This window comes from Bos javanicus, chromosome 6 (assembly GCF_032452875.1).
Source record: "Bos javanicus breed banteng chromosome 6, ARS-OSU_banteng_1.0, whole genome shotgun sequence".
Classification (NCBI taxonomy): domain Eukaryota; kingdom Metazoa; phylum Chordata; class Mammalia; order Artiodactyla; family Bovidae; genus Bos; species Bos javanicus.
This window is the reverse complement of record NC_083873.1, coordinates 15,861,966-15,889,839: the sequence shown is the minus strand read 5'-3', so window position 1 is coordinate 15,889,839 and position 27,874 is coordinate 15,861,966. Positions and strand designations below refer to the sequence as shown.

At 40.7% G+C, this 27,874-nt stretch overlaps 1 protein-coding gene across 1 annotated transcript in view; it reads left to right on the top strand.

Moving 5' to 3' along the window:
- Positions 1–3,357: 3,357 nt before the first annotated feature.
- EGF (epidermal growth factor) overlaps positions 3,358–27,874 on the top strand; it is a 102,825-nt gene continuing 78,308 nt past the window's right edge. The window contains 4 exon segments of the mRNA XM_061419399.1: positions 3,358–3,388; positions 3,391–3,483; positions 27,491–27,641; positions 27,643–27,688. Of these exon segments, the coding sequence (XP_061275383.1) occupies positions 3,358–3,388; positions 3,391–3,483; positions 27,491–27,641; positions 27,643–27,688 (321 nt within the window).

Here is a 27,874-nt window from a genome sequence, read left to right as displayed (position 1 = left end):
AAGTCTTTGAAACATGAGCCAGACCTACACTCAGGATAATTTTGCCTTTCTGGCAGACAAGGTCTGTCCTTTCTTAACTTAGACTTTCTATGGACAAAATTTGTGTGTCTGCTAGATTACACAGCACAGATAAAGATATAGCTCAAGCCCTGAACACAAATATTATGTGCTGATTTACTTTAATAGTTGTATCCACCCATTGATAGACTGTGACAAGACTACTGAGGAACTGCTATGTGGACCAACTTCTTACCTTTGGGGAAACCAACCAACCATTGTGAATGAACTATCTTCCCTAAATCCTGTAAGAATCTTTTAAAATAGCCCCTCAATTAGTATGTATTGTAACTGATGATATAAACACAACTTCTATATATCAATTAGTAACTCCTTTTTCCAGATGTCTAGCACATTTTTTTAAAAGTTGCTCAGTCGTTTCTGACTCTTTGTCACCCCATGAACTATATAGTCCATGGAATTCTCCAGGCCAGAATACTGGAGTGGGTAGCCTTTCCCTTCTCCAGGGGAAGATCCCTGGAGATCGAACGCAGGCGTCCCACATTGCAGGCAGGCAGATTCTTTACCAGCTGAGCCACAAGGGAAGCCCAAGAATACTGGAGTGGGTAGCCTATCCCTTCTCCTGCAGATCTTCCTGAGCAGGAATCAAACTGGGGTCTCCTGCACTGCAGGTGGATTCTTTATCAACTGAGCTATCAGGGAAGCCCAAAGGTTGGCCCACTGCTTTGGCCAGGAAATGAACCAGGGTCAGCTGCTTGGAAGGCAGCTATGCTCACCACTATACCACCAACGCTGCACAAACACATATCTAACATATGTTGATCATTTATATTGGAGGGGGACCACTTATTACTTTCCCCCCATGAGAACTTAGGTATTATGGACCCAAATATTATTCCCTACTTTGTCTGTCCCTAATATTAGCTTCTTCTTAGAACTGTTATGTAAGATTTTGCAAGGAACCAAAGAGTTACAAAATTTCATAGGTAAACATAATCGTACCTTGATAGAACATTCTGTTGTTACTACCATTGCTGCTAATAACTTAATGGATGTAGAAGTTGATGTACAAAAACATACTTCTCATTCATGGTGGGATTTTTTCTTTACTAAATGCCCTACTGCTCAAAAACTGTTTTCTGCATTGCATAATTCATTTCTTATTTCTTTGATCGCTTTATTTCTTTTGACTATCTGGAATTGTTATTTGACTTACAGAATTAAGAAGACTGCCCGTTTTATTTTGCCTTATTCCTATGTTATTTAGCTTAAATTATCCTAAGGCCAGCTGTTAGGGAAATTAAAATGGAGGAAGTCTTGTTCAGGCTTCAGAGGCAGGAGAGCAGGACTCTGACCTGCCTTGGACCTGCCTGGACATTGCCTGGATTCCGTGCCTGCCTACATGCATAGCAAGTCAGGCGGCACTTTAGATAATAAGCAAGGGAGTGGATCTTGGAATTCTTGAGCCCCTAAGAGTCTGGCCAACCCCTGGGGACTCAGAAGTTTTGTGATTCACAAAGTGAAATATATGGCATTATAAAAGTTAAAAAAAAAAAAACAGAGCTGCATTTTTGTACGCAAACTGATAACGATATCAGATTGCAGCTTGGAATTATAAATGGGGAGTCCCTGAAACTGTAATTTGAAGTCTCATCCATGGGGTGGATACACCCTGGGACTCTTTCCCAACTGGAACTCCAGATTGCTGTTAACAAGAGACTTCCCAGTGCTGTCTAAGTCTGGATGTTCGTCATCCCAATTTGGTGATGTATGTGCTGTTACTTTTCTCTGTTGTTTCTATTTCTCTTCTTTTAATGACTGTATGTTGAAATTAAGTCAAATAATCCTCTATTATATATTGAAATTGTATATTTGGGTGTAACAAGTGATTTCTTTTGTTAACGAATCCTTGAACCTAAAACAAAATAAGAATTTTGGCAAAACATAAACTGGCGTTGTGAGCAGGATTTGTGAAACAAAATGCCACGCTTTAAAAAGAAAGAGGTTAAGACTATTCAAGTTTTTATTCCCAGGTAGGAAGATTTGCCTTACTGCTCGCTAGCTACTGAATAGGGCATATCCACTGGATTGTGTGAGAACTGGGACCCCAAATTAAAGCGGGCCAAACTTTTAGAAGTTATTGAATGTTTGCAGCTTGGGCCACCCGAGAAAGGATAAGAATGTACTGCGCTGGGTTGAAGAGGCTGGATCCTCCTCTCTGCCTACCGTAAGGTAACAAAAGTAAAACTTCCAGCAGAACAGTGCTATTAGCTTGTTTTTTTTCCAACACTGCTCTATGATAACAGTCCCCTCCTTTCCCTGCGCTCCTGACCCCTCATGATGTTTTATTATGGTCCTGCTGCAGGAAAGGGTGACTATGCATACTGTAACTCTTCATCTGGCATCAGGGATTTCCCTTTGATTTGGAAAGAATACTCTTTCAAATTCCGCTGTAAAATATACGGGAGGGAGAAAGATAAAGCTCCAGGAATGTGCACTGGTGTTGACATTCACTCACATAATGAACTGAAGGTCAATTTTCTTTAGTATTGCTCAGATGAATGATCAATTGCTCTAAGTTTGCATTATCAGCAGTGCTATTCACCACTAATTTATACGACATGATTTAATGTTGTCTCCCTCCTGCCAGATGTTTAAAACATAGCCAATATTCAGCAGGTACCTCCAAGCCACCAAAAGCAACTCCATAGCCCCCCTCATGGCTCTTCACCTAGTTTTGCCCGAGATGCTCATGGTGAACAGTGGGGCTGTCTCCTTGGCAGTGGTACCGCTCTCCTGGAGCATGGAATTATTTGCAAACAGAGGCTCACTCAAGTGTTACTAAAGGAGAGGGGTGGAGCCAAAGAGGCTCTAAAAAGGAAAGAGGAATCATTCTACTTTTCAAAATGAGAAACCATGTTTGGGGAGGAATCGTATGTCCTTATTTCATCAAGGGTTGTGTTTGGAACTTTCCACCAATTCTTCCCTATTTTCCTTTTTCTATCCTTGGCCCTACAACTCTGCCTTGTCACAGTGAAGACAGCGGCAGGCCTCCAGTGCATGGCTGTTCAACTCTGTGAAATTTGTCATAAATGTGTCAGATATTTCTTACCAGCTTCCCAAAAACTTAGAGTTTCCCCTCAGGCTGCATTTAGATGCTGTCTTGAGTTGAAGGAGAAGGAGTAAGAGGGCAACAGCAGAGCAACAGAGGAAAAGAGACCCCAGAGCTGCAGGCCAACCTGAGTGGACACACTGAGAGTCAGATGTGCCTACCGTGCCCAGGCTGTGCTCAAGCAAAGTCAGCTTCTTTGCTATTGAGAGTTCAAGCCCATCAATATCATGCTGCATTTCCTTGTCATTGTGTTGCTGGTAGTTTCAAATTTAGTTTTGTTAGCCTCTCAGCCCTGCCGCACTTGAACTGTCCCGAAGGCTCTCCCTCTGGAAATGGGAATTCTACTTGTGCAGGTAAGTAATCTAACCAAAAGGAGTTCACATCTTCCCAGAAACTACCTTCTGATACCTGTTCGTTCCATCTTGTATACTTGGCATTTGTTTCCAATTTGTCTTTGGATGTGTATATTTGCTTCCTTTTTGTTTTCAATGCATGTTTATTTCCTTATTGGCTGTTAGGACTATAAACATCCTATTGGCTATTAGGACTGACTATAATAATTCAAACTATTCTTCTGTGTGTGAGTGAATAGGTCTCATTTTTAACTAGTTGAACATAAACCTCTGTCTTGATTCTGATGTGAGGAGTGATTACTTAGTTGATCAGCTTTATATGGGAAATTGGGGAAACAGATGACTTTTTAAAAATTTTGAAACTGTCTCTAAGCCATAAATAAAAAACATCATCCTTTGAATAACTTTGTGTAGGAACTAAGAGGTTGCTAAAAACCAGTGAAAAATGGGGAGGGAATTGGGAACAGATGTAATTCCTTCATTGTGAAAGTTAAGCTAAATTTCAAATTAAACCTCCTTGCATTCTCCCCGACAGCTGTTTCTGAGGCTCTGATGCAGTGCCAGTTTTAGTAACAGGTGCATTGTAACTTTGGGAACTGCTAAGAAATGATAATATGCCACAACCCCTCTCATATTAAATGAGTTCTTAATTAAGAGGAAGTGGGAGGGAATTCTACTGAATGCAAAACAGCAATCCTGAGTAAGAATTTATTTTAATCCTTGGTGGCTCTCCAACCTGTTGCTGAAATAGGGCAGTCATTTCCACTCACTAAAGGGCATAAACTGCCTTAATATTCCTTTCTTGTCATTTTACCCTTTTGAGAAGAGGTCTGGCTCCCCAGAAGAGGTAGATTGAGGGAAACCGTAAATTTCCCAGAAGAGAAAGAGAAGCCTCTGGAAATTAGCACAAAATAATGGGAATAAAGGGAACAGTTCTGAACCAAACTGCTGACATTGGGCTCCTGTCCTGGCTCTCCTGTAAAGGAAATTACATGGATGAGGAGGTCAAGTCTCTGTCACCAGGGAGCACTCACTGGAATGGGTGAGCAGAACCCTAGGGTATTAGAAGGCAGGACTGAGTTCTAATTATCTCTGGGTCCCCAGCACCTGAAACTGTCATAGTTTATACTCAGTAAATTCATGGTTTATACTCAGTAAATTCTTGCTGAATGAATGAGTATCCCTGACTTGATAATGCAAGTCCTAAACAATAAAAACAAAAAAGGAATGACAGGGACTTTCCTGGAGGTCCAGTGGTTATTCTCTAAGCTTCTACTGCAGGGGGCTCAGGTTCCATCCCTAGTCTCATTGGGGAACTAAAATTCCACATGTTGTGCAGTGCAGCAAAAAAAAAAAAAATGACAAAAAGCAAAAATTACCCCATGAGTCGGTGACTCAGCTGTTGGAGGCAGAGCTTTTGAGCACAGTTTTTGTCGAGTGGCCTGGACCCTCTTTGGGTTGGGAGAAAGTAATTGGCAAGTGACTACAGCCAGGCATCTGCATGGGATGCAAAAAGAGAGTGGGAACCAGTCAAGAAGCAGAAACTTCAGAGAGAAAAAATAAGATGCAAATGAACCTCTGTACATGGCTGTAGAGTCTCAAGGAACTCGCTGCTAACAAGGGACCTACACCTCGTGCTTCTCACTAGTCCCTGCTGGTGGCTCAAAAGTGCCTTCACTGAGGCTGGTTGAAGAAATAAACCTGAAGCCCAGGATAGAGACAATGAGTTAGGAGGACTGTGTCACAAAATGGAAGGAACCGAGGTTTTAGAGGCAAACATACCTCATTTCAAATCTATGCTACCTAGTTAATACTGGAGCTATAGTGGAATATATTGTAATTCCTTGGTGACTCAGTCAAGTAAAGGATCCATCTGCAATGCAGGAGGCCTCCTGCAGCACAGGTGACCAAGGTTCAATCCCTGGGTCTGGAAGATCCCCTGGAGAAGGAAATGGCAACCCACTGCAGTATTCCTGCCTGGAAAATCCCATGGACAGAGGAGCCTGTGGGCTGCAGTCCATGGGATCGCAACAGTCAGAAATGACTTAATGACTAAACCACAACTACATAGTGGAATATTGCTGAAAAATTATAATACCCCCTTTCGGAATTGTTGTGGGGATCCCATGGGATAATATGGGAAATGCACTTACCACAGAGGCTGGCAGATTGTGCTTAATAAATATTCTCTTGGCTCCATATCTTGGCTAAATCTCTTTGATCAAATCATGTTACAAGATGCCTTATTTGAGCACTGCAGTGACATGGCCCAGACCCCATGGAGGGAGGAATGTCTGGATGCCACTTTGTGACTCTGACTCTTTGCTCCTTCATTCCTTGCAAGTCAAAGGCTTAAAGCCTCTACTTGACACTCCATGTCTTACGTTAGCCAATAACTGCCCAGGTCGCACCCTATGCCCATGCATTTCAGAGGATATTATTTCTCCTTTCTAAATAGATATGGTGCCATCATCTATTTTTCCTCTAATTAAATTTTACTTGCCTTATTCCTCACCCTTGGCATTGAGACAGACCACGTGTGGCCAGCCTGACCCAGGAGGAAGAATCCTTCCTGGTTCTGATTCAGGTAACTTTATGCCATGTTGTCTTGAATGTGACTATGAGCCTGATAAAGCAAGTGGTAACAGAGACGTGGGTTTTCTTTTCATTTCTCCCCTCCCCCATGCCTCCTGCTGCTATTGCTTCTTTTTGTTTTTTTCTAATCACTGAGTATTCTGTTAACTTCTGTTTGGGCTACACTACAAAAGGAGAGCAATAAGAAAAAGTGCTGTCAAGTGGCTTTTGAACTTTCAAGCCTATTTTCCTTGGAGAATAAAATTTTATTTTATTAAAATAAAAATAAAATAAAAATTTTCCTTGGAGGAGAAATAGCAATTGAAAAGGAACTTTTCCTGTTTGATGTCTCTGCCTGCATTATTTATATGAACTTTCCTGGCTCAGAGGTTAAAGTGTCTGCCTGCAGTTCGGGAGACCTGGGCTCGATCCCTGGGTGGGGAAGATCCTCTGGAGAAGGAAATGGCAACCCACTCCAGTATTCTTGCCTGAAGAATCCCATGGACGGAGGAACCTGGTGGGCTACAGTCCACGGGATCGCAGAGTCGGACACGACTGAGTGACTTGACTTTCACTTTCACTTTCCTGGTAAATAGAGTGACGAAGAAATGCAGGCCAAACCTCAGCACTAGTCAGCCATCTGGGGAGGTCACCTTTAGCAGTAAACAGTGAAATCACTGATTTCAGCACTGGCTAGGGTTTGGTCAGCTTCCCTGTTACGTGCAAACCAGAGTAGTTCCATGATCAAAATCTGGTTTATTTTTTCAGCTAGAGTTATGCAAAAGCTTTTTCAAAAAACAAACAAACAAACAAACTAACTGCTCAGAAATTACAGGAATGATCTTTTATGAATACCACATGAATAAAACCATCCCCTAAGTCCTTATGGCAGAAAGTGAAGAGGAACTAAAAAGCCTCTTGATGAAAGTGAAAGAGGAGAGTGAAAAAGTTGACTTAAAGCTCAACATTCAGAAAACGAAGATCATGGCATCTGGTCCCAGCACTTCATGGGAAATAGATGGCGAAACAGTGGAAACAGAGGCAGACTTCATTTTTGGGGGGCTCCAAAATCACTGCAGATGGTGATTGCAGCCATGAAATTAAAAGATGCTTACTCTTTGAAAGGAATGTTATGACCAACCTAGATAGCATATTGAAAAGAAGAGACATTACTTTCCCAACAAAGGTCCGTCTAGTCAAGGCTATGGTTTTTCCAGTGGTCATGTATGGATGTGAGAGTTGGAGTATAAAGAACGCTGAGTGCCGAAGAATTGATGCTTTTGAACTGTGGTGTTGGAGAAGACTCTTGAGAGTCCCTTGGACTACAAGGAGATCCAACCAGTCCATTGTGAAGGAGATCAGCCCTGGGTGTTCTTTGGAAGGACTGATGCTAAAGCTGAAACTCCAGTACTTTGGCCACCTCATGTGAAGAGTTGACTCATTGGAAAAGACTCTGATGCTAGGAGGGATTGGGGGCAGGAGGAGAAGGGGATGACAGAGGATGAGATGGCTGGATGGCATCATCAACTCGATGGACATAAGTTTGAGTGAACTCTGGGAGTTGGTGATGGCCAGGGAGGCCTGGCGTGCTGCGATTCATGGGGTCGCAAAGAGTTGGACACGACTGAGCGATTGAACTGAATTGAAGTCCTCAGTGGTTCCCGGTCTTTGAAGGGGTAGTAGAGCTTAGTGGTGAAGTCACTCAGTCGTGTCCGACTCTTTGCGACCCCATGGACTATAGCCCACCAGGCTCCTCCGTCCATGGAATTTTCCAGGAAAGAATACTGGAGTGGGGTGCCATTTCCTTCTCTAGGGGCTCTTCTCAACCCAGCGATGGAACCCAGGTCTCCTGCATATCGGGCAGATGCTTTACCATCTGAGCCACCAGGGAGCTTAGTGGTAAAGAGCTTCAGTTTTGGAGTCTGCCGGCCTGAGTTCAGATCCCAGTTCTGCTGCTTGTGAATTGTGTGTCTCATTGTCCTCACTGTAAAATAAAGATAATTACCCCTTCTTCCCAGGACTGTTGTCAGGATTGTGTTAAAACATTTGTTTTCAGTTCTGGCTGCATGTTAGAACCACTAATAGGGTTAGCACCTGGGCAATGTGAGTCAGAGTCTCCTCTGGTGGTGGAATCTGGGCATTTTTTTTTTTTTTTTAACCCTCCCTTGGTGCTTCTAACAGGAATAATGGGCAGTCTGGGTTCAGGACCGCTCAGTTGTCACATAACTGAGTAAAGTGCATAAAAATGGTAAAGTGCATAAAATGGAGCCTGGCATGTAATGAGCTCTCAATAAGTCTTGTGTGCATGCATGCCAAGTCACTTCAGTTGTGTTCAACTCTTTGAGACCATAGGCACTGCAGCCCACCAGGCTCCTCTGTCCATGGGATTCTCCAGGCAAGAATACTAGAGTGGGTTGCCATGCCCTCCTTCAGGGTATCTTCCCCACCCAGGGATCAAACTCGTGTCTCTTGGGTCTCCTGCATTGGCAGGCATGTTCTTTACCACCAGTGCTACCTAGGAAGCCCCTCCATAAATCTTAGCTTGTATTAATATTTTTATTGCAGTTAACGTTATTTTATTGGTGGTAATAGTAGTAGTATTCTCTAAAGCTCCAATACTTTGGCCACCTGATATGAAGAACCAACTCATTGGTAAAGATCCTGATGCTGGGTAAGATTGAGGGCAGAAGGAAAAGGCGATGACAGAGATGAGATGGTTGGATGACATCACCGACTCAATGGACATGAGTTTTAGCAAATTCTGGGAGATAGTGAAGGACAGGGAAGCCTGGCATGCTGCAATCCATGGGATCGCAAAGCATCAGACATGACTGAGCAACTGAACAATGACAACAATTTTTTATAGATATGACTTAGTTTCTTCTATAATAATTAAATTTCTTTTACACATGGAAAAATGCCATGTTGAAAAACTTGCTACTAGTTTTATAGCATTACAATTTGTATTCAAAATAATTTCAACATACATAGCTTGTATTTTTGTGCTCAGAAGAAAAGTTTATTAAAAATACAAAACCATATCAAACTGGTTTGAGTGAGTGCCCCCGTGGAACTGCGGCTCCAGCGATTGTCTTTCTGTGACGTCAACTGATAAAAAATTTCACTGAGTGCAAAGTAAGTCTGCTTGTTAGGCTTCTTGCCAGCGGTCACTTAAACAGCAGCAAAACCAAGCCAGTATGCATTTAAATCTCTTATGTGAATTCATAAGAATTTTCCTATGTTTGGAACCACTTTTTTAAGATTTGTAAAATTGTTGAGGGCATAGAAAGAAATGATAAATTAGTTCAAGTGAATTTACATTTGGGGGCTTGTCGTGGGCTGTCCCTTTTATTTGACATTCAATTTAGAAGTTGGAAGGTGAGAAATATTTGCTTATTTGAATAGAGCAAGTGTTTCCCATCAAAGGTAAATGGATCCATAATTTGGCTTTAAATTCAAAATCTTACTTTATCATCTACAAATTTGCCTTCATGAAAATCTAGTAACATATTTCCTTATATAGTATAAATGGCTGAGTTTTTTTTTGTTTGTTTTACCTTCCTTAACCTCCAAACTCCCTTCCACTTTAAAAAAGTTAAAATGTGGACATATGCTCCCAATACAGTTTTAATTATCACTTACGTTAGTTATATACACTATTATTATGAACATTATGAAACACGTTAGAAAACATTTCTAACATTTTCTTTCCACACAATAATGAACCATCTTACAGTCTCTAAGTGGTACACATCCTACTTGGGAGAGACTGTTTTAGAGAAGTAGTAGAATGATGGAATAAATGTTACATCCTTCTTTATTAGCTCAGCTCCTTTCACTTAAGCATGAAGAGAAAAGCAAAAGGACTGCTAATTATTTTTCAAGTAAAGGGGGGTTATTTATAGTGAATACCTTTTCTCATGGTGTGTAGTTGTAGCAATTAAAATTGATCTCCCCAGTTGGCTAACTTCATGCCCCAGGATCCCTCTTGCATATGGTAGGGTTGCACTGAAATTCTACCTTAAGGGTCAGAAGAGCAGACTACATCCCTACGAATGGACTGGCATTTCGTAAGTTCCAAAGCTCTATGGCCTGCTGGGGTCATAGTATCTTAGAATTTTAAAATAAAAACCGTCTCATCTCCAGCCCATCTCCCCTCCTCTGTCTTGGAGAATTGCTGGGCAGGGATGGTGATGTGCAAGGAAAGGTTCTGCGTCCACTTGGTCCTTCCACTGAATCATTGATGCCTCTGTGGCTTGCTTCCCTCGTGTCCCTTTCCCACTCCAGCACCTCACGCCCCTGTCACCCTGCTTCCTTTCTTCAAAGAGCTTTGGGTGTGAGGGTACAGACTTTAACTAAAAACTAAGGGCAAAACAAAAACAAAGTCATGGTCACATCCTGATCCAGCACATCAAACAACTAGAACAAAATGTTTTTCATTCTTCTACTTAAAAGTCATCATTGTTTTATGTGGAAAATACTTAGTTACCAGTTATCTCTCTTAAGTGTGACCCTCCTGCCATGATAGCCACCCCTCTTTCGCTCTCAGTGACCCTTGATCTACATCTGTTTCTCTTATCTTGGCCTCTTTCATCTATTTCAGATGACTTACATCCTTATGTAGAACATTGTAGATATCTTCTTCCCCCAATTCTGTTTTTTTAAAAAATCATATCCTAGGCCTCTGTTTATAAATAATCATTTTAAAACCTTAAATTACTACATAGTACACTGAAGTGTTGTAGTAAAAACAAAATAGATGTTTTTCAGAAGTTCTGGCCACAGATTAAACCAGTCTTTACAATTTTCTTTCCACAATGGGAGAAGGTTAAGTTTGAGACAGAAGAGGAGATCTTGGAGGCAGGACCCAGGTGTTGGGAATACCATCTGAAGAGGAGACCTTTCCTGAACTCTTGGGCTAGGAAGGGGCTGCGGAGTTCTGGGGTTGGAGGAGCCCTTTCTCTGGCCTGGTGGACACAGGTCAGAAATGAGACAGGGCACTGCCATGGAGGAGACCTTCAGAGGTCTGGCCTTAGCCAGCCATTTTAAGGTGGCTTGTTCTTATTTTCTATTAAACCAGTGTGCATGTGTGATCAGTCGTGTCTGACTTTGTGACTCTATGGACTGTAGCCCCCCACGCCCCTCTACCCATGGGATTTTCCAGGGAAGAATGCCAGAGTGAATTGCCATTTCCTCCTCTAGGGGATATTCCTGACCCAGGGGTTGAACCTGAGTCCCCTGCTTTGCAGGCAGATTCTTTACCCCTGAGCCCTCAGGGGAGCCCCTTTCTATTAGTGACTAGTGACTATTAGTCACTAGTTTTTAAAGAAGAGGTTATTAAAAGTCAGAGATTGATCTCACTTGCACTGAGGAAAACAAGAAAAAGGCCAGTCGCACATTTCAGATGAAATGGGAGAATGAGTGCAGGTAGGAGGGACTGTCTTCCATAAGCTCTGTGGCCTCACAGTGTTGTGGGCAGAGTGGGAGGAGAACGGATGAGAGTGCCAATGGGTAAAGCTGAGAGAGGCAGAGTATTGCCCAGTCAGTGGTCTACTATTAGGAGAATCAAACAGTTTGGATTACAAAGCAATTACTATGTCTCCTCTCTTATTTTTATCATTGACTTGTAAGTTCTATTGTATTAATTTACTTAGATTAACTTTACATAGAAAGACACTTACTCCTTGGAAGGAAAGTTATGACCAACCTAGATAGCATATTCAAAAGCAGAGACATTACTTTGCCAACAAAGGTCCATCTAGTCAAGGCTATGGTTTTTCCATTGGTCATGTATGGATGGGAGAGTTGGACTGTGAAGAAAGTTGAGCGCCAAAGAATTGATGCTTTTGAAGTGTGGTGTTGGAGAAGACTCTTGAGAGTCCCTTGGACTGCAAGGAGATCCAACCAGTCCATTCTGAAGGGGATCAGTCCTGGGATTTCTTTGGAAGGAATGATGCTAAAGCTGAAACTCCAGTACTTTGGCCACCTCATGCGAAGAGTTGACTCATTGGAAAAGACTCTGATGCTGGGAGGGATTGGGGGCAGGAGGAGAAGGGGACGACAGAAGATGAGATGGCTGGATGGCATTACCGACTCGATGGATGTGAATTTGAGTGAACTCTGGGAGTTGGTGATGGACAGGGAGGCCTGGCATGCTGTGATTCATGGAGTCACAAAGAGTCAGACACGACTGAGCGACTGAACTGAACTGAACTTACATATTGTCTCTCAATCCAGACAGTTAAAAAATCAAACATAACACCTCAGATGAAAGGAAACAAAAATTCCTTAACTGGAAAATACATCTTCTAAAATCTGTTCAACATTCTTAATATTTTAGTCACTTTGATTATAGTGGAGAAAAATTGGAGAAGAAATTAGTAACTTTCCAATATATGTAAATTACCTAATCTATTTCAGCAGTTATTTTAATGAAGCGGTTTTGTTTGTTCTGAACAAAAAAAGATTCAACAACTAGCCTGAATAGCTAGAGAACTTTTTCAGAACGTCCAGGCCAGTTTTAAAGAATGTACTTTTCTTCAAGGAATTTCTCAATATTTTTCAAGACACTCTCAAATTCCATAAAACAGCTTAGTGTTAGGTTGTAGTAATAACTCCAAATTTGAGCAATCCTAGAGCTAAGGAACCAGAGAAGGCAATGGCAACCCACTCTAATACTCTTGCCTGGAAAATCCCATGGACGGAGGAGCCTGGTAAGCTGCAGTCCATGGGGTTGCGAAGAGTCGGACACGGCTGAGCGACTTCACTCTCACACATTGGAGAAGGAAATGGCAACCCACTCCAGTGTTCTTGCCTGGAGAATCCCAGGGACAGGGGAGCCTGGTGGGCTGCCGTCTATGGGGTCGCAGAGAGTCGGACACGACTGAAGTGACTCAGCAGCAGCAGAGCTAAGGAACAAAATGTGAGCTTCATTATGTTGTAGTTTCTAATGTTAAAATTAACTTTAAGAAAGAACCAGGAACAAAAATAACAGCAACAACAAAACCTTGACCATCAGAGTGTAATTGTCCCCACTGTTTACTTCTTGCCTCTAGGTCAGTACTTTCATCCAGAATGCTAATACTACTCACCATGAAGACAGTATTATCTGGATATTAGGTGAACCAGGAATAAAGATTTATTTTGTAGACATTCTTTTTTAACAATAATGTTAATAAATATTGGCTTTGTATATTATCACTCCAGGCATGTCCCCAGCTGTCCCAGTTGTTGGGATCCATGATAAGAAGATGACTGAGATCTGGGCCTGGAAGGATGAGTGATGTTTTTGTCAGGTGAGAAGAAGAAAAAATTACTTTAAATAGAAGTGACCTTTATATTTCTTGAAAGGTCTTGCTGTATCAGAAAATATTTTATTTTATATGGCCAATGTTACTAACCTCTGCGGGCAGTTGTAGACTAAAACATAGACGTATGTTTTTCTTTAGGAGATCTTTTTTCTTAACATCTTCATTCAAAGCTTTCCTTTGATGCTGGAAATTAGTTAATGTGTAGAAATTTCAGTCTCTTTAGCTGAATACAAGGCGGGAATATCTGTTCTCATCACCTCTTGACCTTTCTGAGTCTGGAGTTTGAATTGGTTGTACGCACCTGTCTTCACTGGATTCTCCCAAGCCTAGCCATGCTAATGTCACTCAGTGTCTGGATTTTCCAGGATACTCCCTGGAGTTTGTGTGAGTGTGACAGTGATTCATGGTGTGCACTGATTTATTTGCTAAGCCCCATCCAGTGTAGACTAGATGAAGGCTTTCAGAGGAACACATTACCTGCCTCCTCACTTCAGGGCTGCCTGTCAAGGTGCTATGGATCAGCTTTGTGTGTAGTAAGTAGATCTCATTCATGAGGTGGTTCTTTTTGTGGACGCTTGGTAGCTAGGATACAGACAGCACTAACAACCTCAGAGCAGCTGTCTTATTCTTTAGCACCTGGCTTGTCAGTTGAGAAATAGTATTTTATTTCATTCGTTTCAATGCTTTTCTAGTTAAAATTTGAAGAATTTGAAGAATCATCTTGATTGATCATCTTTAAACTATCCTTGAATAAATAGGTCAAAGATGGAAGGTTCTTGAATCTCAACACTGTCATAATATGTGACTGCTGACACCAATCCTCTGCATTTTGGGTCCTTCCCTAATGAGGTTTCAAAACATGCCCAGAGGTAGAACCTACTAGGGATCTTTTGGTGTTTCTTTCCTTCTCTCTGAAGCTTACAATTATTCTGTTTACTATAGGAACTTAAATTTTTCTTGGTTTACAAGGAAATTACAAAGGTTACTATCATTAATGGTGCTTTACCCAGTGTGTGGAAATGTATGTCTTTTAAGATTCAACCAATGTTGTTGAGAATTTTAAAAGCGCTAAGTGGATTAAAAGTCATTATGTTTTGGAAAACACATTTGAAACAAATTCTGAAATTTTAATATTTCTTGGCTATTCTAATGAATCATGGCAAAAATTTCATGTAAGAGGGGAAAGAATAAGGTATGTGAAGAAAACTTTCTATTGTGAGCCTCAGCGCATTTAAAAAGCACCTAACAAGGTTCATGTAAGGATAATAGGAGATTGTCTTCCAACATCAAGGTGTTATCTTCTGCAACAGAAAGCTAAACAGAAGCACCTTCTGCATGGATATTCCTCTTTAATGCAGATTATGTTGACACATGTGAAATGACCAGGTTTTTTGCTACTAAAGAGACAGGATAAAGTGCCATTTTCAAACAGAGAATATATTTTAGCAGAGTGAATTTTGGTTGGTGCTTTACACAAGTGGATTGATTTTGTCCCAGGAAAACCTGGAGCTGTTTCAGACAGGTGGTGGTTCCCGTGCCCCACTCGCTTATCGCTTTGCATCGTGTGAAGGAATCCTCTCATGCCTGGTCAGTGCACCCTGCCTGGCAGGTCCTGCTAGGCCTTAACTCCTGAAATGGACAAGGTCCAATTATGTAGTTGATATGAGATGCTAATACTTAGCTCACAGGATTGTTGTGAAGACTGAATGAATTTGCGTAAGGTGCTTAGAATCTTGCCTGACACACAGTGTGTTCCCATTAAATATTACCTATTATGCTACCAAACACAGTAAGATAAGGCATATTAGAAACACCTTTGCTTTGTAAGTTTTCTAATACCTATTTCTTCAGACAACGATTCTTAGAGAAATGTGAAGTTTGTTTCTTGGCATAAGCCAGGTCCTAGCAATCATCTTATCCTGGGTGTTCTCTGGTAGAATATGAACAATGGAAGTGGTAACTTAGGAAATAACTAAATTCCAATACTTATTTTCTTTTTGTTTCTGTCTAGAAACATTCAGAATGTAGTACCTATAGGCAAATAATTGTTCAACCTTTCGATGTAGGGAATATTGTTGTAAAGGTAGGAGAAGATAATTGTGTTAGTTATAAATAAGACCAATATAAAATTTTTTACCTTTAATAAATTTTTACAGATTTAATCAATTAGTTAATTTTGAGGACTTCTTTAAAAGAGTTGAGCTTTTTTTGTCTTTTGGGAGAGGTTGTTTGTTTTAGGTTATTATTTTATTTTCCTTATCAAAGCTCATAATGACACATTATTGATTTGGTATTTGAAGTTTAGAGAAGCAGAGATCGGAAACCTTTCACAGAAAATAGGGGTTAAGATGGAAAATATCTATTTACGGTTTACCACAAGCTTAGACTTCTTTACAAAAATGAGGCAAACAGGGAAACTATTGAGTTCTATAAGACAGGCAGGATGGGAATTGATATGTTAGATTAGAAAGGATCTTCAAAATCATCTAACTCAACTGCCTCATGTGACAGATGAGAGGTTGAAATCCAGAGAGATGAGGTAACGCATCAGGATCCTAAGAGAACTAGAACTCAGGACCCTCAACTCATTGTACAGAATTTACCAAGAACATGCTGCCCCCCACAACTGATTGTTGAAAGCCCACCAATGTAATGATTTCATTACTTCTTTCTACTGAAAAGTATTAATAGTGTTAATTTGGCTTAGGGAAAGTCCCTTATTAGGTCTCTATATTGAAAGCACTTGGAAAGTAGGACTATGTCCTCATAAATACACCAATACACCAATGAATTAATTTAAATCAACTCAACAAACATGTATTAAACATCAGTTGTATGTTTGGACTGACAGTGATGACATCACTGACTATGCCCACTATCCTGAGGGGACAGTGAGGTTCCCAGCATAGAAGGTGAGCTGCAGGGTAGGCTACAGTTTACCTCATGACTCATGGGCTTTTATCAAAACTAACTCTTACAAAATCTGACGAGTGCCTTCAAAACCCTCCTGCAAAGGAAGTAAATATGGCAGATAATGCTAATAAACCCAAGAGGATAATGAGGGAAGAATAGCACCGACCCCTTATTCCTTGTTGACTGCATAAGGGATAACAATGTTTAGATTTGACCAAAAAAAGAGAAACTAACAAGAAGGAAGTCTTGGATTTACACTTATTATCGTTATTATTAGTGATAAATCTCGAAACAAGTGAAAATTTGCTTCAAAACATTAGCTAATGAAGCCATCAAGACAAGCAAGATATTTAGTAATGAGAATCCAGAAGGTAAAAATTAACTTTTTGTGATTTTCACAATTATGTTCAAAATTACAATATGTAAGACTACATTTACTAAACTTAATGATAAAATGTTACAAGGCTTCCTTGAGGTTCTTGACTTTATAGCAAAAATGGTACTTGTTCTTCCTGCTTTCCACCACGGTAAAACATGCCTAAAATAATACATGGAAAACCACATAACAACAGATTAAATGTGTTCTTTTGTCAGCAACTTCTACTGAGAGCTTCACAGAAAGCATTACTAAAATTTTAAGAAAAATAATACAGTTTGAGAGTAAACGTGTTTCTGATATATCTCAGGTTATGGTATTTTCTAGGGACTACTAGTGAACATTTACTGAGAACTCACTACATGTAGGTGGAGAAGGCAATGGCACCCCACTCCAGTACTCTTGCCTGGAGAATCCCATGGATGGAGGAGCCGGTAGGCTGCAGTCCATGGGGTCACTAAGAGTCGGGCACGACTGAAGCGACTTAGCAGCAGCAACAGCAGCACTATATGTAGGGGAAAATTCTAAGGACTTGGCATGAATTTATTTAGTCTTCATAATAATGAAGTAAATACGATTATCATTTCCATTTCCAGGATGAAGGAACCTATGCACAGAGAGGTTAAGCAATGAACTGAAAGTCACACGGCCATTATAGCTAATAGCAGAGCCAGTAACGAGTCCACATGGGTGTCTCCAGTGCCAGTGATCTTAGCCACATTTGTGTCACCTCTCTACTTCAGCAATGAAGTGTACAAAGAACTGAGATACCTTTTCATAAGCCAGTAAAAGAAACACGCATCAGAGAAGAAACTGTTTTCAGTAGTCAAGGACTTCTTGACTTCTTTATATATTAACAAATATATTATGAAAAAAATAGTTCACCTGTACCCAGGGGCAGTAGAGCCACTGCATTCACTGGAGCATCAACAAAAATTCTTGGGTGAGATAATAGTGGACCCTTGCCGGGAGCAGGAGCTCCACCCATGACAAAGGTCATGAGGAAGGAGGCTCGGCATACGAAAAGGCGGGATCGAGCCTCAGGAGTCCCCCTGGAAATTCTCGAGCATCTACCCCCAAAACCAGAGTTTGCCTACTTTCTGCTTTGTGCTCTCACCTACACCTCTGACTTTACGGGGGGCTGTCCCCCACTACCTCTCTCTGAAAAAAAGATTTAACTTACAGCTCCAGTTAATAAAGTTCCTGGGTGTGATAGTGTTTCAACCTACAAACTCCTTTGGAAGTCCTCTAGCCTGCCTGAATAGGTTTTTCCGGCCACATGTGATTGTTCAGAGCCTCCCGACTGTGAGAGGCATGAGATGTTCTAAACTGTCTAAATACAGAGTCCTTTGAACTGTTAAAAGATTGATTAGAAATTGTATTGGTGAAGGGTTTTTCACTTGTTGGGCCAATGTTTGCTGCTAAGTCTCCATATCCTTTACCTGCTGTGTCCCTGGCAGTGTATTGATTAATATGATTGGTGTAAGTAGTAGCTTTAATGTTTGTAACCTTGGACCCTTGAGTTAATTCTTGTTATAGCCCACCATACCATTGCCCTATAGGAATGCAACTTTATCTAATGCTTTTGGAGGGTGGCGCCTGACTTTAGAATAATCACCTTTAGAGAAAAATAAGTTTCTTAAAATGTTAACAGGCCTCCGGGCCAGAAGATGATGCTAATCACCTAAACTTTTGCATATGATAAGTTTGCAGGAAGAAAGCCTGCCTTACTGCATGACTCTACCCCTTCCCCCATTATCCTCTATGCATAACTTCAGGTATAAAAACTATTTTGGAAAATAAAGTGCGGGCCTTGTTCACCGAAACTTGGTCTCCCCATGTCGTTCTTTCTCTCACCTTCTGGCTGAATTATTCAGCCTCTTTTCTCCGCTGAATTTCCTCACTGAGCTATCCTTATTTCAGCCTCTTCTCTCCACTGAATTTCCTCACTGAGCTATCCTTATTTAACCACTCTATATCCTTAATTAACATTTAATTAAGCAATTGTTTCCTGATCCTTGCCGACGCCGTCCCTGCTTCGAATTCCCTGGATCCACCGGGGCTGGACCCCAGCAGACCCTGCAGTAGAGTCTCCACAGTTTTGCAGGGAAACAGGGCAGCAAAAACACTGAAACTGGAATTGCACAAAATGCAGTGGGATGTCACTGATGTCATTACTCCTATAAAAACAAGGCTAAACTAGATTCTTTATAATACTTTGTAGTGAACAGAGAGTAACCATGAAAATGTTAATATTTGCCCTACATGCTTTCTGCAGAGTATCTGGAAGTAAAGCACTTATGACAACAATCAAATATTGCATATTTTTCTTTAAAAAAGAGACAAGTATTAAAAAAATTTTTTGTGCGTTTTCTGTGATAAGTTGATGTCACAGGTGTGCTACTCAAAAAATAACTAAAACAACAGAAATTTATCCCTCCACGTTAAAGATGACAGTCTAATTGGTGAAAAAGCAATTTGCTGATTGATGAAGAAAGTGGTTTGAAAACTGACGTTGGAAATGTTTTTTTCCATGTGATTTGGTTGTTGAATCAATGTCAATATGTCATTTATTAAAGACACTCATGTCTGCGTTCTTAAAATTACTCCTGTATGCAGAATTTTCCAAACTGTTTTTAAAAACTTCTAAATAAAGGATTTTTCTCCCTTCAATTCCACTTGCTTAAAATATAAAATGCAACACCTGGTTAGTTTATATTTACTGATTAAAATTACAGGAAGGAAGAAATTTGCTAGTCTAATTCAATAAAATTTGTGAATAGCTGATAGATATAATTAAAAAGGCCTATTCTACAATTTTATAAATACAGCCAGTGAAGCATTTTCTTGTATTTGATATAGATATAATTGTGAAATATCCTTTTTGTCTATTACAGTTATCAAAGACTAAATAGCAAAACACAATGAACTTTTAACCAAAATTTTGAATTCCTATATCATATTTACCCTGGAGGAGGGCATGGCAGCCCACTCCAGTATTCTTGCCTGGAGAATCCCCATGGACAGAGTAGCCTGGTGGGCTACAGTCCATGGAGTCACAAAGAGTTGGACACAACCGAGTGACTAAATACATATCATATTTAATTTTTTTCAGTAGATGCAAATGAATCAGAAAGTGATGCATACTCTCAATTTACAACATGCAGAAGGACTTTTGGGACTGTGCAACATCCCCAGTTGGAAATGTCCAGCAGAAAATAGAAAATATAAGGGGAAAACTCAGAGAACAGGTCAAGGTGGTGACTTCTAAGTCGTGCTGTGTGTGTGTGTAACATCTGGAAAAACTTCTGATGCTTTAATGTTAAGGGAATGCATTTTAGTCTGGTAGCATCAATCTTTAAATAAAACTGAGCATAGTTTATGCTGATGAGCTGAGGGATAAGCCTGCTTACTTAAGATGAACAATTACCTATAGCATAAGAACCTTCTAACAGTGTTCACTGTTCTTCAAAACGGCATTATTTTTAAAAATATTTATCTATTTATTTGGCCTTGCCAGGTCTTAGTTGCAGCACATGGGATCTTCAGTCTTTGCTGCGGCATATAGGATCTTTAATTGCAGCATGTGGGATCAACTTCTCTGACCAGAGACTGAACCTGGACCCCCTGCATTACAAGCAGAGTCTTAACCACTGGACCAGCAGGAAAGTCCCTCAAACTGCATTATCATTAGTTTTTGTAAAAAGTTATACTGAGCTGTGGTATTAGCAGAGTGATAATGGAACAGACTAGAAAGTCCAGAGAGAGACTTACATAAAAATAGTAATTTGATCTTTGACAAAGATGCCAAAGCAATTCAACAGAAAAAGGATAGTCTTTTCAACACAAAGTTGAATTTATTAGACATCTACAAGCAAAATAATTAACCTCAACCTAAACTGCACACCTTATACAAAGGTTAACTCAAAATGGATCATAGCTCTAAATTTAAGATGTAAAAGTTTAAAGCTTTTAGAAGAAAACAGAAATCTTTATGTCCTGGAATTGAGAGGTCTTAGAAATGACACACCAAATGCATAATATACAAAGGAAAAATTCTGTCAAATTGTATCTCATCAAAATGAAAACTTCTGCTCCACAAAAGGCAATGTCCAGAGGATGAAAACACATGTCATGTGCTGGGAGAAAACAGTTGCAAAGCATGTGTCTGACAGAAGGGGGTTCCCAGGTGGCTTGGTAAAGAATCTGCCTGCCAATGCAGGAGACACAAGAAACTCAGGTTTGATTCCTTAGTCAGGAAGATCCCCTGGAGCAGGAAATGGCAACCCACTCCAGTATTCTTGCATGGAAAATTCCATGGACAGAGGAACCTGGTGGGCTGGACATGACTGAGTGACTGAGCACACACACACACATCTGACAAAGGGCTTGTATTTAACATATATAAAAAAAAAAACCTTTCAAATTCAATAATAATAAATAATATAATTAAAAATGAGCAAAAGATTTAAACAGATATATTCACCAAAAGGATATAAGGATGATAAATAAGTCCGTGAAAAGATATTCACCATTGTTAATTATTTCAGGCTGAATAGGGACCCCAAATATATCTATGTTTTAATTCCTGGAACTTGTGAATGTGACCTTACATCCCAAAAGGGACGTCACAAACGTGATCTTGAGACAGGGTAATTATTCTGGACTTTTAGGTGGATCCCAAATGTACTCACCAGCATCCTTATGAGAGGGAGGCCAGAACGTCAGAGGAGGAGGAAGATGATAGAAACAGCTGCTGCTGCTGCTAAATCACTTGGGACAGCAGCCCACCAAGCTCCCCCGTCCCTGGGATTCTCCAGGCAAGAACACTGGAGTGGGTTGCCATTTCCTTCTCCAATGCATGGAAGTGAAAAGTGAAAGGGAAGTCGCTCAGTCTTGCCCGACTCTTAGCAACCCCATGGACTGCAGCCTACCAGGCTCCTCCGTCCATGGGATTTTTCAGGCAAGAGTACTGGAGTGGGGTGCCATCGCCTTCTCCAGATAGAAACAGAGAGACATTCAAAGATGATACGCCAGTGGAATTGAAGATGGAGAAAGGGGCCATGAATGCACGGATTACATTATATATGGGTTGCAATATATTACAGAATTAGGTATAAAAATATCCAGATGATATAGAATCCACTGAAAGGACCCACTTTCTAATTAGTTCCTAGAACACGGATGGATGCAGAGGTCCCAGCCTTTTGGTGAGATGCCTAGAACATGTGACCCAAAGTGGGTGTCTGGACAGATACGAACTACAAGACACTCAACAATGAATTCCTGATGAATTTAGTTCAGGATAAGCATGATATTTAAAAGTTAAACGCTGTGATCAGAAAGACATGGCTTTAAATCTCCAGTTGTTATTGATTGGACATGTGACTTGTAGCAAGTTAATGGCTCTAAACTTCAGTTTCTTCTTTTGTAAAATGAAGATGCCAAGAGCACCTACTTCCTAACATTACACAGTGAAACCAAATACTGTGTTTAATGTGCTACCCAGAGGTAACACTCAAGAGGTTGGCTCTTACTATTATGGTAATAGGCACCACCCACCCTCTTGGAGAATCAAAGTGTATGATAGCACAGGAAAGACTGAGCAACTCTGTTGAACAAATTTAATTTTGTGGAACTTACTAGCCTCAGTTACTGTCTTGAGGACCTGGCGATGGGTTCTCTTTAGCTGATAATTAGCAAGTGGTTGAGGGTCAGGAAGGGGCTATTTTTTGCTTCAGGTGATTTTTACCACCATTCAGGGTCTACAGTGGCAATCTTCACATTTTTCAGAGCTTTTCTTACAGACTTAAGGTTTTGTAACTGAGCAGGACCCAATGGGACCTTCCTGCAACAGACCCCTCCTCCCCCTTACCCACTGCTTCAGCTCCTCTCTGAAGTACCTACATAACAGATTTGATGCACTTTTCCTGAGTTGTTTTACAGGTATTAATCCCCCCCACCAAATGGAAGTAATTAACTATTTGATGACCATGAGCACATAGCCCTCCCGACACACACCTATTGGTGCCTAAAGGACTGATATTGTTAACCCCTGGGGCACTGTCCGGTTACCTCACCAATCAGAGAATTGTGTGTGAGCTTATCTCACAGTCTGGGACGCCCCCCCCCCCCCGCCCCCCTTCTATTATAAATGCTTTGCAGAAAGCCATCTGGAGTACAGGGCTTTTGAGCACTAGCTGTTCCAGGCTTTGTATGGCTTCCTACAATAAACACTGTGCTGTCCTTCACCACAACCTGGTATCAGCAGCTGAGCCTTACTGCACACAGGCAAGCAGACCCAAGTTTGGTTTGGTAACAATTTAAGTTCACATTTCTTTTCTCACCTTCCTAGATGTGGTATTATTTTCTAAAAAATTTTATTGAAGTACAGCTGATTTTCAGTGTTGTGTTAATTTCTGCTGTACAACAGTGATTCAATTATACATATATATTTATAGTCTCTTCCATTATGGTTTATCACAGGATAATTCCCCATGCTGTGTAGTTTGACCTTGTTGTTTATCCATCCTATATATAATAGTTTGCGTCTGCTAATCCTGAACTCCCAATCCTTCCCTCCACACCCCGCCTTGGCAACAAGTCTGTTCTCTGGGTCTGAGGGTCTGTTTTGTAGTTATGTTCATTTGTACTGGATTTTAGATTTCACATATAAGTGATACCTTTCTCTCCTTCTTACTTTGCTTACTATGCTAATCTCTAGGTCCCACCGTGTTGCTGCAGATGGCATTAGTTCACTCTTTTTATGGCTGAGTATATCCCATTGTATGTGTGTACCACATCTTTATTCATTCATCTGTTAACGGACATTCCACATCTTGGCTATTGTGAATACTGCTGCTATGAATATATGGGTACATGAATCTTCTTGAATTATGGTTTTCTCTGCGTATATGCCCAAGAGTGGGATTTCAGGATCATATGATAATTTTATGTTTAGTTTTCTGAGGGCCCTCCATACTCTTGCCATAGTGGCAGCATCAATTTACATTCCCACTAACAGTGTAGGAGGGTTCCCTTTTTTCTATACTCTCTCCAGTATTTGTTATTTGTAGACTTTTTAATGATGGCCATTCTGACCGGTATGAAGTGACATCTTTTTCTTTCCTACTTACTTTGCTTTTCTCTAATAATTAGCGATGATGAGCATCTTTTCTTGTGCCCATTGGCCATCTGTATTTCTTCTTTGGAGAAATGTCTATTCAGGTCTTCTGCCCATTTTTTGATTGGGTTGTCTGGGTATTTTTTGTTATTGAGTTGTATGAGCTGTTTTTATTCAATGTATTACTTCTGAGTCAGCCAGCTTCTCTCTCACCTGTCCTGAGTTTTGACCCTAATGAATAAGTTGAGAAGTAAGCTGTGATTTCCCAAAAAGTAAATGTATACCCTTTTAAGTCCTGTAATTGAAAAAAGATGAGGACAGACTTTTAGAGTGAAGTAAAACTTTTGCACTTCATAAGACACAGATAATATTCAAGTCAGCTCCTTGCTGGGGAGAAACAAATCACTCCTATCGGGAGCTTAGGCAGGAGCAGGTGAGGAGGCATCAGACTTTTTTGCACCAGACCCATCAGTTTAACTGGAGAAGGCAATGGCACCCCACTCCAGTACTCTTGCCTGGAAAAATCCCATGGACAGAGGAGCCTGGTAGGTTGCAGTCCATGGGGTCATTAAGAGTCGGACATGGCTGAGCGACTTCACTTTCACTTTTTACTTTCATGCATTGGAGAAGGAAATGGCAACCCACTCCAGTGTTCTTGCCTGGAGAATCCCAGGGACGGGGGAGCCTGGTGGGCTGCTGTCTCTGGGGTGGCACAGAGTCGGATACAACTGAAGCGACTTAGCAGCAGCAGCAGCAGTTTAAATCTACATTCTTTTCTCAGGGTGTCATTGAATCCTGCAGATCCAGAGCTCTATTTTCTCTTTTGTCCTGTGAGCCTTCTTCAATCTGTCTCCAGAGAGCAGGAAACCTGTGGTGTTGAGGGCAGGTGACCGTGTGGGCCTGAGAAGACTAAGGTGTCTTGCTAATATGCTTGCCAGTATCCTTGATGTGTTCACTTGGTCCCATGAGCTTTTGCCCCCAAGGCCCAAAGTAGACAGTTGATTCCTCTTCTCATTTACCTGGGTGGGGCCACTCTCCCAAACTCGGAGCAGATGAAGAGGTGCTGGTTGTGCAATATTGCTGCCCACCCACCCACCCCAACCCTTTCAATCAAAAGCCCGCTTTTTGTGTTTAACCTCTGTGCTATGGAAGCCCCAGATTGTCGATGTGCTCCAAACATCCTGGACTCCTTTCTAATTCCTGATGATCCCCTACTAATCCCCAGGTTGAGAAGTCAGAGTTTCCATTTGATTTGCTGGGACCTGTTTGCTGTCTTTGGGTTTGTGTTGCTTAGAAGTGATTTCCTATGCACTTTGTTCTCACTGAACTGCACCCAAAATAAACGCTGTAGGCTTTGACATGGGAGAATTTACTTGTTCAAACATGCACACCCTGCTGACACATCCACAGATTGTACCACACAGTCTTAAAAACCACTAACGTATTTATCATTTCCAGCATAGTACAGACTAATGACTATTTCACCAGGACTAATCTTTTAACTTTCTTTTAAATCATATTATAATTCATTTGTACAATACTCAGCCTAGGCTCTGGTTTACACACAACGATGCTGACAGTATAGGAGCGGCATTTGGAGGGGACCAGAATTAAAATCAGTTACTTGAGTAAAATGAAGCTTGTGATGTCTTGACTCATGACAGCCCAGAGCGAGGCAGGACAGAGTGCTGGATTGGGAAGATAGTACCTGAGTTCTAAATCTAACTCTGCCACCAACTGTTGGTGGGACTTTGGGAAGCATCATCGAATTTCTCATCTGAACTAGATCTATGATTTCCACATTCAGTAGGATAAAAGAATCACCTGGATTATCTGTTCAAAAAACAGATTCCTAGTCCTCAGCCCAAACTTACTGAATTGGAATCTCCAGGGAAGTGATCACACAACACCCTGTGTGATTCTTTTGAACGATTTTGGGAAACACCGAGCTAGGTCATGTCTAGGTCTTCTAGTTCTGAGAGCTAGGATGAAGCCCTAGATGCTAGAATTCACCCATGAATGAGAAAAATCTTAAGATAATATTTGTTGTATTTAGTATTTTTATAAATTTTTTTAAAAGCTGTTAAAGTTAATGCTATGGTTTGTTTTATGGATTTCAATGTTTTTCAGATTTCTTTTTTTCTCTTTGATTCATCAAATGTAGTGTATGGCCTATATAGCCCATGTTGTTATATTAAGGGCAAAGGAGATCAGGATGTAAAAGTTCATTATTATTATTGCTAGTAAAATAACTACCATAGGATAGATTATGCTTTTATTAATTTGATTGGTCTGCTAGTTTCTTTGACTTTGTTCCTATTGGTGGAAATATTAAAACAGAATGGAGTCACCCTGGCAGGGCAGTGAGAATATGTTGGAATTCTTTCCTAATTCCCTACTCATCTTTGTGGTTACCTGGTATTGTTATCTAAAGTCAGAGTGGAAGAAGCCTCCCCAACCTCAGTCAGGAAAGATCAAGAAAACCAACCTTTTCTAACCCTGGCTGCAGGGATTGAAATTGTCCCCTGTCTTAGAGCATCACAGGTAAGCTCTGTGTGAAGTCAGCTAGAATTTCTGCTGAAATTTCCAGAGAAAGGTATCAGATTCCCAAGCAGGTATTGAGTACTTGGGAGTCAGAATGGGTAGATGGTCATCACCTAGAACAGAACAGGGTCTCAGGTATGGGGTTAGGATACAGGGCAAGGCCTTGTAGAAATCAAGGTGTCCAGGGAGGTCCACTACTCAGATTTGGCAAATAAAAATATAGGCTACTCAGTTACTTGAGTTTTGAATTTCAGGTAAGCAGGGAACAATTATTAAAGGTAAAGGATGTCCCATGCAGTATATATGCAATTTGAATTTAATTGGGAGTCCTAAATTTTATGTGGCAATGTTAGCAGGAACAAACTATTTCAGAGCTTTCATGGATGGCATTTCAGTTTTTCCTGCTTCTACCTAAGACTTCTAGGTTTCACCATCTTCTTCTCTGTCTGTAACCTGGAGGCTCTATTCATAAGGTAAGACTAGAGGAGGGAGGGAGAAGGCAATGGCACCCCACTCCAGTACTCTTGCCTGCAAAATCCAATGGATGGAGGAGCCTGGTGGGCTGCAGTCCATGGGGTCGCTAAGAGTCGGACATGACTGAGCGACTTCACCTTCACTTTTCACTTTCATGCATTGGAGAAGGAAATGGCAACCCACTCCAGTGTTCTTGCCTGGAGAATCCCAGGGACGGGGGAGCCTGGTGGGCTGCCATCTATGGAGTCGCACAGAGTCGGACACGACTGAAGTGACTTTGCAGAGGAGGGAGAGATCCATTCCCAAACAGTAATATCTGCAATTTTATTTCTAATTTACATAACTAGATTTGACACTCATACAGACCCTCTGTATAATAGAATACAGTAGGTGGTTTCTTTTTGAACATATAATATTCCTAAGCCATGAAGTGTCTTTCTCTTCAAACAGTCATTTTTCTTTTCGTAATTTGGCAACATTCATTTCTTACAATCAATTTGTGGAAATGATTTACAGAATTACAGGAATTGTGAACATCTACAGGAATTCTTTATCCTCTAAACAATGATATTTATTTAAAGTATAAAATCAGGACTTAAAAATTAATTCTTCTTGTGTTATTTGTCATGGGGAATTATTTTGTCTAAATTGGACAAAAAAGCATTGAAAATACACTGGTTTCTTCCTATGCAGGTCTTGTGCCCTTTTTAATTTTTTCCCATGGAAATAGTATCTGTAGGATTGATTTGGAAGGAATGAATTATGAACAATTGGTGGCAGATGCTGGCATCTCAGTGATCATGGATTTTCATTACAATGAAGAAAGAATCTATTGGGTTGATCTACAGACAACTCTTGCAAAGAGTTCATTTGAATGGGAGAAGGCAAGAGGTAAAGTACCATTTCCTGTGTCATTTGAGGGATTTTTGAATGGGCTGTCAAAAATGATAAAGCAAAATTTGTAACATTCATATAAATGAAAATTATTACAATGCAGATATGCATCCAGCACATGTAGGTATTTAATCTGCATCTGTGCTGTCACATTATTGAACATGCCCATGAATGTGGCATTGA